This window comes from Metopolophium dirhodum, chromosome 1 (genome assembly GCF_019925205.1).
Source record: "Metopolophium dirhodum isolate CAU chromosome 1, ASM1992520v1, whole genome shotgun sequence".
Lineage (NCBI taxonomy): Eukaryota > Metazoa > Arthropoda > Insecta > Hemiptera > Aphididae > Metopolophium > Metopolophium dirhodum.
The window spans coordinates 52,157,620-52,172,479 of record NC_083560.1 but is presented as its reverse complement, the minus strand read 5'-3'; the positions used below and the strand labels follow the sequence as shown (position 1 = coordinate 52,172,479).

The following is a 14,860-nucleotide window of genomic DNA, read 5'->3' as shown; positions in this document are numbered from 1 at the left end:
AATTAATAGCTGTATACAATTATGAAAAACATTTAACTATCACATTTTTATTTTAGAATAAAAAGCGATTTATCATTTATTAGTCTAATTAATTATAGGTATAAAAAGTATTGATTTTATTGAAGCAATTTTATACGACTAGTGAAACAATATTCAACAGTTTAAAAAGAATATTTTATATTTTTATGTATACTTGTCATCTTTTACTTATTGAATTTAGACAAGAAACATTTAGTTAATAAATAATTAAATATTACGTATGAAATAACTATTTTAAATTGGTCACTATTTCAATTGATAGATTTGCTTTAAAAACCAGACTACCTATTCCGCTTTTAGACATTTTTCAGAATGGTTAAAAAACATTTTTATTCTTCGAAAGAAAAAAATGTTAATTATGTAACCTAATAATATTATATAGGTATACCTACTAAATATATATATATATATACTAATACTATCTCAACTCCTTTCATGTGTAACTCGCTGTGTAAACAATATCTTTTTAAGCCTATATCATATTATATTTTAATGTATAGCCATCCCGGCGTTGCCTGTGAGCTTCGCTTATGATTATGCAAACAGTATATTGTCAGGTAGGTAATTCACCTGCGGCATGGGTGGTTTTTGATATAACTATATAACCTGACTTGGTCCGGGAAAACATTTTATCAATTAATACAAAATCTTTTTTTTTTCTTACTCTATAGTCTATGAGTACATCATTTTTTTTGGTACTGTTTTAGAATTTTGTCAAAAACCAAGGTTTGAAACAGGTAAATATTATACAGAAAAAAGACCACTAAATACACAATAATTTATTATTGACTATTTATACACAAAAAAAAAATAAAAATTATACTCATTTTTACTACAACTATTGTAATCTGCAACTAATGGCAACCATTTATAAAAAAAAATACCTTCGACTGCCACTGTATTTAAATTTGATATTCCTGGACAGATGGCGCCACTCTTGTATTCCTAGAACCCCTTATTTCTCCATTTAGGAGAACAATTTTACAAAACCTGTTCTTAGCGGATATCCCCTATCTCCTACCTAGATACTACCTACCTACCAAATTTCAGGTTTATAGGATAAGTAGTTTTCGAAATTTCGTATTTAATAGAAAATATAAACTATATTATACTCATGATATATTATATACTCAATGCTAATATCATTATTATAATCTATTGAAGAACGTCTGACTAAAATCCTGCAAGTGACCAATATCAAAATATGCGATGTAGACTTTACCTAAGTAATCTGGGGGGAGCCAGTATATAGAATATTCGATTTTCACTTGTATTAGTTCCATATACTAATCCCAGACAACATTCTGATATCGAATAATTGTTCAAACTATATTTTCTTAATATTGCCGCTCCATCAGTCTTAACTCGATCTCTTCCAACCGCACCACCAATAAATATGTCTCTGACTGTCGACAATTCCAAGTATCCTTCCTGGAGACCTATTATAAAAATCAATATATTATTAAATAATAATTATATATGTTTGATTATAGTATCAAACATATTTCTACTTAGATTAATGTGTTAAAAAATTTAAGTTATACTACAGTTAGAACCATGAAACGTAATGTACACCATGCAATACAATTATTTTGTGTTTTATTTTATAAATAATAATAATTTTTAAGTAAAGTTTCAATTGAAAGTTGTGTAAACACAAACTATTTCGGCATATATTTAATTACTTTTTCAAAATACTGTAATATTGCTGCATCGGTAAAAATGGATTTTAAATATATTTTATTGATATGTATAAAAAAATGTATTTGTTAATATTCTATGAATTTACCCATCATTGATGAACAATTGACTGATGATCTGTTAATCAGCGCATTGGGTAAACTATCTTCAGGGTCGGTTTTCAAAGAATAGTCAGGTGTACCAGAACTTCTTTTCAGTGCGCTCCACGACGTCTTATCCCAAGTCAATGTTGAACAGTTTCTCTCCAAACGTATGAAAATTCGAGCTGACCTGTTACTTGCCATTTCAGCTGCCCAATGAACAACAGTAGTCCCATGATGCATTATCTAAAATGAATAATAATAATATATTACGCAATGAGAATAAATCCATAGAATAAATTCGAAATCACTAATTGTTCATTTATATTTTTTAAACATTCCTATAAAGTATTAAATATTAAACTAAATAATAATAAAGATTAATAAAAAGCCTTTATAATCGTTAATAATCGATTAATTGTTTTATTTTATTGCAAAATAAAACCGTATAACATAGAAACTTTACTTTATTTGTTATGAAAGTATTTTTTGGTTAAAAAATAATGGTTAATTTTATAGTAATTTTTAGAACAGTTCCGATTTGATGACAACAATTAAAAAAAATATATTTATGATAGGTAACCAATAATGAAGTGAATCTGAATTCTGAAGTTATAAAAATTAAGTTTAAATAACTACTTTTAAATTATGATTGGTTCGAAACGCAGTGGAATACGCCGTGTACAACACCGGTCTTACTTTTTTTCAAGAGCCCAATATATTTTAAATTGTGCTAAAATATTTACTAAGAAGATAGATATTTTTTACTTATTTTTATGCTTAGAAAGTAAGCACGAAAATCGAGTTTTATTAAGACAAATGTAATATTTTGTTTTGTATTTTTCTAAAGTAATAATTAATTTCAAGAAAATTAAAAACTTAACCAACTGACTTGGTAACTTGGTAGATTTTTGGAGAATTCTTTTTTTTACTTAAAAAAATTTTTTTGAAAAATTAATTTCAAGAAAAATAATCTTAAAATGTTATTACTATTATGCAATTATTATTTTTCCTTAGATTACCTACTTAGGAAAAAACTGCTTCAAAACATATTGATATGACGTGGAGATCCTTCGAGTTTTTAGGTACTCTTCAGCAACTTAAGGTAAATAAATTTAGGTTCCATAAATCATAATATTATAATATACATATTGTTAAGTTGTTATAATCACTTAGATAATAATTGTTAAAATATGAATTGTTTGTCTTACCCAACATTAATTTAAAAAGGGATATAAACTTGTAGAAATGTAGAAACGTACAAATTGAAACATGAATAACAACGGAAATATGAATAGTATATTTTTATTTCGTATTACCTGTAATTCGTGATGACCAATCGTAAAATCCTTAGAGTTGGGAGATATCGCAAGTGGTATTAATGAAACACCATGATCGTAGGCTAATGATTGTACAGGGTCGTATTTCTGAGATGATTCTTCTTCAGAATTATCTTGCAATTCTCCATTTTTTAACAAATGCAACCTTTACGCAGAAATACAAAAATTAACTAGGTACATTTTTAAGTACTACAATTTTTACAAAGCTGAAACAAGACCAAGTGAATTAATAACATTTATTATTTGGTTTATTTGGTTTTTTATCAATAAAATAAACACAATCATAAAATAGTACGATTTTATTGTTATATCATAGTTTTTAGTTTCAATCAACATTTAACATATCAACATGTTAAATATTTTATTTCTAAAAAATTTGTTGTCCTTCTTTTGTCTAAAAAGAATCAGACATTCAGATAACAAGCAATCTCAAAAATCGTATGTGTCTTGTATGCGTTGATAATGGTTCAAGAAGACGATCGATGGTGCGAGTGGTGCACTCATGTGTAGATAACAAATGATTAATAAGTAGGTGCATTTAAATTATTAACTATTATATATATTTTTTAAGTATCGTTGTTTCATTGATTTTGGATTTCTACTGAATTAATATTCCTTTAGTATAGGTACATATTATAAATTATATTAAAGTACTACAATAAATATGGTACAATGTAGTATCAAATAATATTTGTTCCTAATATTTAAGTTTCAAAAGATAATATAATAATATATTATTAATTATTTTTAATTTATACATAACCCAGTTTTGTCAATAAATATCAAATAATATATTAATTTATACAGACAATTGTGAATAATACCTACTTAATTTGATTATAAGAAAAGCTTAATGGGGGACGGAATGGCCGAGTGGGCTAAGGTGCAGCCGACCCGAGTTCGATACCTTGGTCGCGGGTGGCATTTTTCTTCGGGCAAGTCACGGTGTCCGGAGAACAAGTGCCGCTATCCCCCACCCGGGGCAAATAATAGACCTATTTAAATATATTTTATTCTTTTCTTAACTTACTTTGCTTCGTACGTTTTCCTTTCAAAATAATGCCGATGATAATCTGATAGTTCTTCCAATACGGATTGAACTTGATAGATTTTTTCCATATTAACAACGCCATCTAATCCAAGCGTAGTAGTATACCCCTCTAAATATTCGTGTTTAGCAAATGTCTGTAATTTATTGACAAAATTATAATGATATTTTGAGTTTAATATAATTTAATGACGGAATAACGTAAAACATTTTAAACAAAAATTAACTTTTTGTTTTCTATCGCTAAAGGTGTTGAGATAACGTCATATTGAATGTACCGTTATACAATTATCTTGAACGCTGGTTTGACAGTTATTAAAATTAATAATCGTCGAGTAAACACCAACAATGCTTTCTAAAAGTGAATCGACAAAATCGGTAGAGTTTTGTATTGATGTTCGTTGTTGTTTATTTTTGGGAAGATTTAATGATATATGAAGAATTCAATAATTATTTGAATAAATCGGTGGCCTTGTAGAATGTAAATTACATTACGATAAATATAATTGAAACGGAGTAATACATACATAACTATTAAAAGTTATTAAAATAATTTTCTATACTATATTAAATGTCTCTGATAAATGAATAAATATATAGATATATTTAAGTAAAAACACTGTTGAGTAGCAGACATATTTTAATAATTGAAAAATGGGTAACTATAGCTTCAGTCTGCTGCATAGTATAGATCTCAATAATTGTACTTAAACATCCCTTGCAGAGGATGTGATTACTTTGAATTCAACGATAAACCACTAAGTAACGACTGAGAGAAGGAGACGGTGTATCAGAATATATTTTTAAGGACAGGTAGTTTAGTAGTTTATATTACAGGTAGGTACTTATTGTTATAATATTATATTATTAGTAGAATTTTTTTAATTCAGTGGGTAAAATACATTTATCCCACAAATATTGCATATTGATCTAAACTTAATACCGAAGTACTATTAAATTGTGTGAAGAGTTTTGTGGTTTAAGTATCATAAAGGTTAATTGATGTCTTATAGGTATAGGTAATTAGTTATGGGGTAATGAATATTCGGAAAAACGCATTGTTTACCCATAAAAAATAATGATATAGGTACGCCATGATGGTAAAATGTGTATATACTACTGATATTTTCTGAATTACAACAAAATAAGTAACACTTTTGAAAAAAATAGTAATTTTCTGAATATTCAATTCATAATAATTTTATTAGCAGGTACAAAATAATTTTCAAACTCTCGTGATTTTAATGATTTTTATTCTAAGCTTGAACTTTAAGAACATAGAGTAAACAAATCTAAGAACAGCTTATCTGGGAACTTTATAATATATTTTCAAAGTTCTTGAACTAGAAATAGACATTTGAATGACACAAATCGAAAATAATGAAACAAAATCGAACATTTAAAATGTTATGTATAAACTGCTAAAAATGAGTATAAATATTTTGGAAATTGTGTATTATAATATGTATATAACACCTTTTTTATGGAATTTAGTAAAAATATCAAATCTCTTCTGTAATTATTTTCTGGATTATCATTACAAAAAAAAAAAAAAATTAAATCGATTTTAACTAAACCAGTGTTGTAAAAATTGTGTAAACTAATTAAAACTAATAAAAGGGCCTAAATAAGCGGGAATTGGTAACTTCATAATTTTATTTAATTACCTATAGATCAAATTTCCTACTAGAAACTACTCTCAATAATAAATATTAAAGCAAACATTGGTTCCAAAACGTAATCTCAGACACAAAATATAAGAATAAAATAGAAATAGATCATTGTAAAGCCGGCAAAATTGATAAAAAAAAAAATTAGCCAATAAAATAAATAATAAAAAGATGTGTTAGTTTATTAATAAAACAGACTTATGTTCTCGGTATTTTCCATATTCCTTTGTATGGATGAAATCAAAAGATAATATATATCATTTTGGTTGAGAGCATACTATTAGAATGCGAGTTTAATATTATTAATTTGATAGGTTGATAATCGTTCACACACGAATAAATTGTAATGGTTTACCCGCACATTTATTACTGATAGCCCTCAGTGCCTAACGTTTAATAATCCACCGGAATAATATAGTTTTGTCACCTGCTAAACAATACCTATTTAATAGCAATACTGTTTGTTATCAATAATATAAGTATACTAAACTGCAATAATTTATAGAATACTACTAACAGTCGCGTCTTTAATTTTGTAAACATATTGACCCTTCACAGTTGTATTTAGACTGTTGGTTTCATAATGGACTGTTTATTTAAATAAATTGAAGATATAAAGCCATTGCTGTGCAGACAGGACCATTATTATTGTATAACGACAAAATAATATTATTATTGCCTTTGTCATACTCTAAAATGCGTTATCCTATGATAAACGGCATACCAATGAACTTATTATATAGGTAGTGAGTAATAGTACTGTATATAAAATGCACGAGTAACAATTAATATAAAAACTTATTTGACTGATTTGAGTTTGTCAAGTTCACAATAATAACCACACGACCGGCGACATGATTCACAACTCGATTTTGTAAAATTTAATTGACGATTAAGCTGATATGATTTATATAGGTACCTCGCTTAAATCCTTGCCGTCTTGGTCAGACAGTACGATAGAGCTGGGCGTCTCTTTCATTATTTTCCTAATTTCGCGCATGAAGGATCCAAAAAATGGCACCACCGGACAGTCTGGCATAGCTAGGGCCTTTTGTAGAACGCTGTTGTATTGTGATGTCGACAAGAGAGCGTCGGTTAGATAATAGAACAATGGCACCTTCTCCTTTTCTAATACTGTCTGCATGAATGGCCTTATTTTTTCTGATCTGTAACACATATCACAAAATACATAATATTTAATAGACTGCGTTCAAAAAAATATATTTAAACCACTGTTAAACAATGAAATGTGCCAAAAGTAAAAACACATTTAAAACATCTCATGAATAAATCCATTTTTTATGCCATACAATATCAACAATTGATTTCCAAAATATGTAACACAGAAATAAAAATATATATTAAAAACCTTATCTTTTAGTATGATCCTATTATGGCATCCGATTCTAGAGATGTTTTCTATGAGTTCATTGGAATTATTATGCTACACAAAGAACCAAATTATAGGCATAGAGGAGATTGAACACAAAGCTCAGTAATATTACTATTGAAGCCTAGACATTTACTAAGGCCTACAAACGCCAGTATAATATACATTTTAAGAAATAACCTTTTAGTTTATTTATGTTCCGCACATGGCTAAATATAATATCTTTTCATCGCCATAACAGCATAATAGTATTTGTATAAGTAAGTACCGTTGAGTTCGAAAAATGTACAATCTCAACAAAGAAATCTTATGTTAATACATATTATATTATTAGATAGATATAACACTATATGGGTATATATCATAACTTGTATTAGAAAAAATTAATATATTTTCAGTTTGTTGACTTCGAATTTATTCATCATTCATTGTATAAACTAATACTAGCTAGTAAATTATAATTAACAATTTTTAAAAACGTATTTATTAAATTTAAAAAAAGTGTAATACGCACACATAAATGTTAAAATATAAGTGTATGGATAATGGGTATATTTGAATCATGATTTTAAGCTTAATATATATTAAAAATAACAAATAAGGACCTACATATTTTTACACTAAAATAGATGACAGACAGATAGCAGGACTTTGTTTTGTACTATGTTAAGATACACAAGTGTATACATAGGTTATTATTATTATTCAGTGACTAAATTATAGGTATCTGGTATACATATCATAAGTACGTATCAATTAAAATTATATGATTTAATAATATTTTGTATATGTTATATTATATCATATTATATTTTATTGATTATTTTCATAGTTTTTTTTTTTTAAATTTTGATTTTAAGTTTTAATAAAATAGTTAATTTTATTTATAATATCCTTAGACCATAGGTACATGGTACATAGTTTTAGTTATAATTAATTATAATACGAAAACAGTTTATATTTTAACATAATATATGCATCACTTTTTTTTTAAATTGTATTCAGGAGGTACCAGAATATTATAAATTAGTAATTTTATTTGGCTTGTTATACAAAAAAATTAAATCTAAAATTTACAGAGATTCAAAAATTAGTTGTTTATTGAGGCATTAATACGTAAATAGTTCATAGATAAAAAATACAGAAAAACCAAGTGCAACCATTTTAACTATTTCACTGATGGTATGAATATAATATATATTATTATATTATTGTTATTAATGCGTAAAAGTATAACATGTCTTTAATGTTTATTTTTTTCTACGAAATTTGTGAGAATTTAGTTACATAATATGTATTGCATTGTTAAGCATATAGTTCTAACCAGAGCTTGTATTTGGAAAAAAATTCCACTTTATGTTTTTTATAATTAAAACGTTACACAATTTTTGCGTTTATCGTTATTTACAATTAAAACGTTATTTAATTTTTTGCGTTTATCGTTATGTAGAATTGAAACGTTATTCAACTTTTGCGTTTATCGTTATTCAGAATTAAAAAGTTATCCAAGTTTTGCGTTTATCGTTATTTAAAACAGTGTTAACACCTGTATAATTTAAAAATAATAACTAATGCGGATAAGTAGTGGCCCGGATACGGAATATAATATAATCAATTCTTAGATTGTTTGCATGAAATAAATGTTTCTACGAAACCAATAGACCTTTTAAATAAATAGATTTTAAAATATTTCGTTTTACATTATTTTCCGTTCAATGATATTTTATAAATTACGTTTTGCGTAATGTTTTGTTTAATGATATATAATATATTTTGTTAATCGTTATGTTTTGTTTTGCTCTTTTTTTGTATTTAATTATTTTTGACTATCGCTTTCTGTTATAATAACGTTTACAAATTCCAATCGTTTTTTTGTCAAATATAACCTTATAGTCATAATGTAATTATAACGTTGGCCAGCCCTGGTTTTAACTATTGTTAACAAAATATTTATTGTCTATTTTTTTACTCTATCGCATATAATGTTTTTCAAATTAATATTATTTTGATAGATTATCGAAACATACCTAGGCTACAGTAAAATTGCTATAAATTTAAATAGAACTGTACTTATCTCTATTTTATTTGATATTCAAAAAATTATATTAAGGGTGCCTAGCTTTGAACTTTTATAAACCCAAATATTTTCATTAATTTCCCGTTATACCCTAATAAAACCGTAAGCAGTAAGGATTTAGTATACAATAATTTACAAAAAAAACATATTAATAGGTAATAAAGTTTATTGATTTATAATGTCACATATTAAGTATAATTTTATATTAATAATAATATATTGCAAACAAACAATTTTTTTAATATTATTTACGATTAAACTACAGTGAAATTTTGGTTACTGATCATTCTAATAATCACAATATTTGTATGATATCTTTGAAATATAATATATTAACATAAGTTTTAGTACCTAGTGAGAAGGTCTAAACAAGATATATTTTTTTTTAGGTCTAGGCAAATTCAAGTAATCGAAATTTCACTGTATATAAAAATTCAAATCAAATAATAATACAATGAAGTAAAGTTTTGGATTGTCTGACTTTCTTTGATTTGTTCATGTGTTCATATTTAAAATAGATTAAATAAAACATGGACATTTTAATTTTGTATTAATTTTGTAATAATTTTATTCCATTAGCCAATAAGGGCTTAACAATATCATAATTTTTTTTATTTTAAAACTTAATTTGATATAATTTGAAAAAAAATGACAAAGAGAATTATTTAAATCTGAGCAAAATATAAATTGTTTTTTCAATATTATTTTATGTACAAGAACAATAAAGCGAATAAACTGAAAGTTTTCGACATATTATTTTAACAACGTTTAAGTTTTTGAGCATTTTGATTTAAAAACAAATTGCACTATGCAGAAATTATGGTGCAATGATGCACATTAGTATTGCTGAATTTGTGATCAGCGAAGCTAGTAGTTTCCGCCGGCCTACAAACATTGTTGTTATAATCGCTGAAGACCGGTTGAAACAACTGCTTTACCGACACGTCTTTGTCCCGTGATCAATAACCCCAACGTCCGATCGAATTCAGTAATCTCCGTGATGTCGACCTGTTTAACTTAATTTCGCTTTCTGGTTTCGAAAATCAATCAAGTATTGGTTATAATTCGTTAGTAGGTATATACGTTCAATAATAATTATCTACACAGTTCATTTCTTGCAAATTAACCACAGCATTTTGAAAACAATTGATATTTTTATGATTTTTGTGAATAATAATTACAGTAACTACAATACAAAACTAGTTCCCATTCAGATAATGTCACACGAAAATAGTATACCTACGTATATTTATTGTCCAACATTCTTACTCTCTGCAAAGAAAATAATTTCACTTTAAAACTCATACAACGTCGTTACCATAATAAAGTGATAGCTGAGTAATCATCTAGTTACGAATAAAAAATATATACCTAAGTAAACATCTTCAAATTGTATATTTTAAATAAAATACAATAAAAAGCTATTTATAATTGAAATTATAAAAACGAATTGTTATTTTTTTATAACCTTAAAATAAATAAAATTTGAGTTGTGTTGTGTTTACTTTGTAAACAACTTTTGATATCAGTACTATAAACACTCTCTAATTTAGTGGGGAATGCTCAAATGCAGTAGCTAGGTTTGCGATATTTTATAATTGCATAATTACTAAAATAATAATTTATTCATTCAAATTATACCAGCGTTTGTAGCACTTAACAATATTAAGAAGGGCTTAAATTTAAAATAAATTTATCGTTTTTACGTTTTCAGATATTTAAACGTTATACAATTTTAATGTTTATCGTTATTGTACTTTCAAACGTTATTCAATTTTTCCGTTCATTGTTTTTATATTTTAAACGTAATTTTAATTTTTTTTCTGTTTAACATTTAATTTTTTTTTATATAAATGATATTGTTATTTTTGGTATAGATAGGTAATTTGACGTAAGAACTATCAAGTTAGTAGACTTTGTTAATTTAGGTTTGCAAACATGAATTGTTCATAGTTATAACTGATAAGATTCATACAAATATTATATTATAGACTACAAGATTTAAAAACAATAGTAATGTCAAGTTCAACGAAAAAAAAAAAACCTAAACGTTAATTGCAATTACTTTATGTTACGTTTATTGTTTATTTTTAATCATAATTATGATTAATGATATCAGATTTTTTTCGTTTTTCGTTTATTGATTTCGTTTTTTTTTTTTTTCATTTTTTCCCGTTATAATGTTATAAATAACGTTTAGAAGCCCTAAATTAATACCTTATTATGTACTATGTAGATAAATTAATAATATTATTATAATTTGTTACTTGAGTCCAGCTATAATTTCCATAGCTCCATTGAAATTTCCAATGTTCCAACATTCTTTGGCCACCCTCAAAAGGCAAGAAAATATGGCCTTCCGATCTTCGTGTGTCGGGCGAGTGATTATAAGGTGGGTTGTCCATGAGCTTACCTGAACGTATAAGAACACACAAACGTCAGGAAAATATAGTTATATATTTTTTTAAGTATAATATTTTACTCTTATTGTTTGTTATTGAGCTGAATATTAAACACTGTACGATTTACAACGGTTTGGCTGTAAATCGAAATTTTTAAAATAAACAATCATTAAGAGTACGTACTGCATTGAACCTGTCTATGAGCTTTTTTACTGAGGTGTTACATGCGTTTGCTCCGTCTTGATCTAAAGACACTTGCTGCAAGAAATCAATTGGTGGAACGTCATAAAACAAATCGTTTTCTCTATCACTCAAAAGTATTGCAACTTCTTCAGGGAAATGTAATATTCGCCGCAGCGAGTCTAATTCTGATGCAAAAGTGTCGTCCAGGTTTATCTCTCTGAATTCTGCATAATTATATAAAAAAAAAAAAAAGATTTATTTATTTTATATTATTATTATACTAATATGGTCTTAAATAATATTTTTCTGTGACCGCGATGTTTACAAATTAAAATCATGCACACATCAATTTGAATAATAATTCAATTAAAAAGTATTTACGTATATTTTTAAGTTTTCTGAAACTCTAAAAAAATTTGATTATTCTTAACTTTGTCTTTAATAAATTATAATTTTAGTGAACATTTGATTGAGGAGTAGAAGTGTAGAATAATTATTTTTAATTTTATGAAATTACTGATAACAAGTAAACATTACTATAAACTGTTTATTAATTTAAATCAAGATAAAATTATACTATTTTTTTTATAATGTAGCTTTACACATATTTCGTTTTACATAGTTCATTTAGGTAAACACGAATTAAATAATTTATAATTATTATTCTATTCTATGAATAGGTTAGGTACCTACTGAACACCTAACTACTAAGAAAATAATAATGAATTTTCTTTTAAAATACTGGGTGGTTGTTTACCACAAATCATAACTATAACTCATTAATTTAGTACTCTAACACGTATACCGTTGTAGAAAACATTAATAAAGAGTATACAATATTCAAATATAAATGTCCGATTAAACTTAACATTTTCAATTCAACCTCAATAGTAGAAAAAACATCAAATTGAACTTGAAATACTAATGAAATTATTACTAACCTAATGGTTTACTAGGATTATGTGGTGCAATTACGGAATGCTGCTCTAAGAAATTGTTGTCGATTTCTTGCAGAATTTTTAATAAAACAAAACCAATGTCACGCAATGATCGCTCTGTTGGTGTGGCCAATGTCCACTTAGAGTTGCGAAATTCAAGTGACACTTTGTTTCGATTTCTTCTGAATACTGTTTGCCACTATATTATTTTTGTAACACAAAATTTAATTATGACAAATATTAGTTATACCCAAGTCACCTAGACAGTTTACAAAATAAAAATAATAAAAATTATTAATTGTAATGATAACTTTTAAATTTAAGCTGTAATAAACAAAATATAAAACATTAAGTACTGTGTTAATATTATAATGTTAAGTGAATCAAGCATGTCTTGTGATCATTTGATTTAAACATTTTTGAACAACTACCTACTATATTATACTACATATAAAAATAAAATATCAGTGAAACTCGTGGATACCAATATTAAAGATTTGGTGTTCCGGATTCAACAAACTCCTCCAAAATTTAATTATTTAATTTATTAATAAATAATGCATTGTCTGAAGTAGGTAGTCATATCATATTACATTATAAAGTTTATGACATTGTGTTCAAAAGAATTTATATAATTTATGTACCTATAGTAATATTATATTAACTGCTCGAGTAGTTAGTAAGGACAGTCTGGATTATTCAATTTGGCTTGATGAATAATTAAATATAATATTAAATAATAAACCGTTAACCAAATATGCACAAATTTTGCTAGAAAATATTGAAATAACCTTATGATGCAATAATTAAATAACTTTAAATGGTAAATTCAGTTCAAAAATAGTCATGTTTTTAATTAAACTGTATTTTTGTGATTGGAAAAAATTGACAGGTTTTTATTCATACAAAATTAATTGAAGATTCAGATAAAATCCAGTGTATTTGGGATAATAAAACATTGTGCAATTCAAATAGCTTGTAAAACAATATAAAATCTATGAATTTAAATTAATTTTTGAAAACACTGTTTGATTCATTTAACCATTGTATTTCATAATGTTGACATTCATTTTGCTTAAATTTAAAACTTTTTATATATATATATATGAGTATGAGACAAGGGCTTGGTTCATTATTATCACTCGTCCATTTCATTTATATGTAGGAGCAGGAACCTAAATGTTTAAAGACATCTTAGGAAGTACAATAATATAATAAACAAAGACATATTATAACAATCCAATATTCATAGTAAGGTAAATTATTCATTCTATAGCAATACTTGAAAACAATATAATTACAATTAATTTCGCTTACCTGAAGTAAATCGTGTGTATTTTGACTCTTTGATACAATTTTTGTTTTATTGTCGAGCAAAATTATTTTATCGAAACTCAGCCCAAGCAAACGTGCAGCCTGCATAATACATACATATATTTCAAATAAATATAATACTGCTCGTTAGGTAAATAATTATAATAATAGGTATACTAAATAGATTGTTTTATTACTGCAAAACTTGAGATTTAATATACCAAAAATTCTATGAATAATAACAAAACTATGATTGAACGTATCATATTAAAGCCAATAAAGAATTATTAACATTATTAAATACTTCTCCAATTAATATTAGGAGTAAACGGTTATATTTTATGATTAATTTTATAGAATACGACAAAATAAAAATATCAATTAGTTTTGCATTTTCAATTTACTAAAAACGGCATTATCATAATAAAATTATATTCGTCTATTGAATCTAATATATATTTAAGTTATTTGTACAAAAGTTGAAAAAATAAATGATTACCTATTTAAGAAAATAATCATACAGAGGTTTCAGAATATTATTATAGATAAAAACGAAAAGTTAAAATTGTTAAGGGTTTCGTTGATTGTGTGACAGAAATATTTTACAGGTCTTCGTTTTTATCTAACCATATATTATAATAATACAGAGTGTAACATAAAGACCTGATAAATAAAATA

At 25.8% G+C, this 14,860-nt stretch overlaps 1 protein-coding gene across 1 annotated transcript in view; it reads right to left on the bottom strand.

The window, feature by feature from the left end:
* Window positions 1-14,860, bottom strand: part of LOC132933939 (uncharacterized) — a 292,866-nt gene that overhangs the window by 10,608 nt on the left and 267,398 nt on the right. The window contains exons 29-37 of the mRNA XM_061000219.1: window positions 14,186-14,284; window positions 12,872-13,067; window positions 11,931-12,154; window positions 11,613-11,758; window positions 6,798-7,044; window positions 4,191-4,345; window positions 3,140-3,305; window positions 1,829-2,066; window positions 1,262-1,478 (exon numbers count right to left, since the gene is read on the bottom strand). Coding sequence (XP_060856202.1) covers window positions 1,262-1,478; window positions 1,829-2,066; window positions 3,140-3,305; window positions 4,191-4,345; window positions 6,798-7,044; window positions 11,613-11,758; window positions 11,931-12,154; window positions 12,872-13,067; window positions 14,186-14,284 — 1,688 coding nt within the window. The remainder of the gene's footprint in view (window positions 1-1,261; window positions 1,479-1,828; window positions 2,067-3,139; window positions 3,306-4,190; window positions 4,346-6,797; window positions 7,045-11,612; window positions 11,759-11,930; window positions 12,155-12,871; window positions 13,068-14,185; window positions 14,285-14,860) is intronic.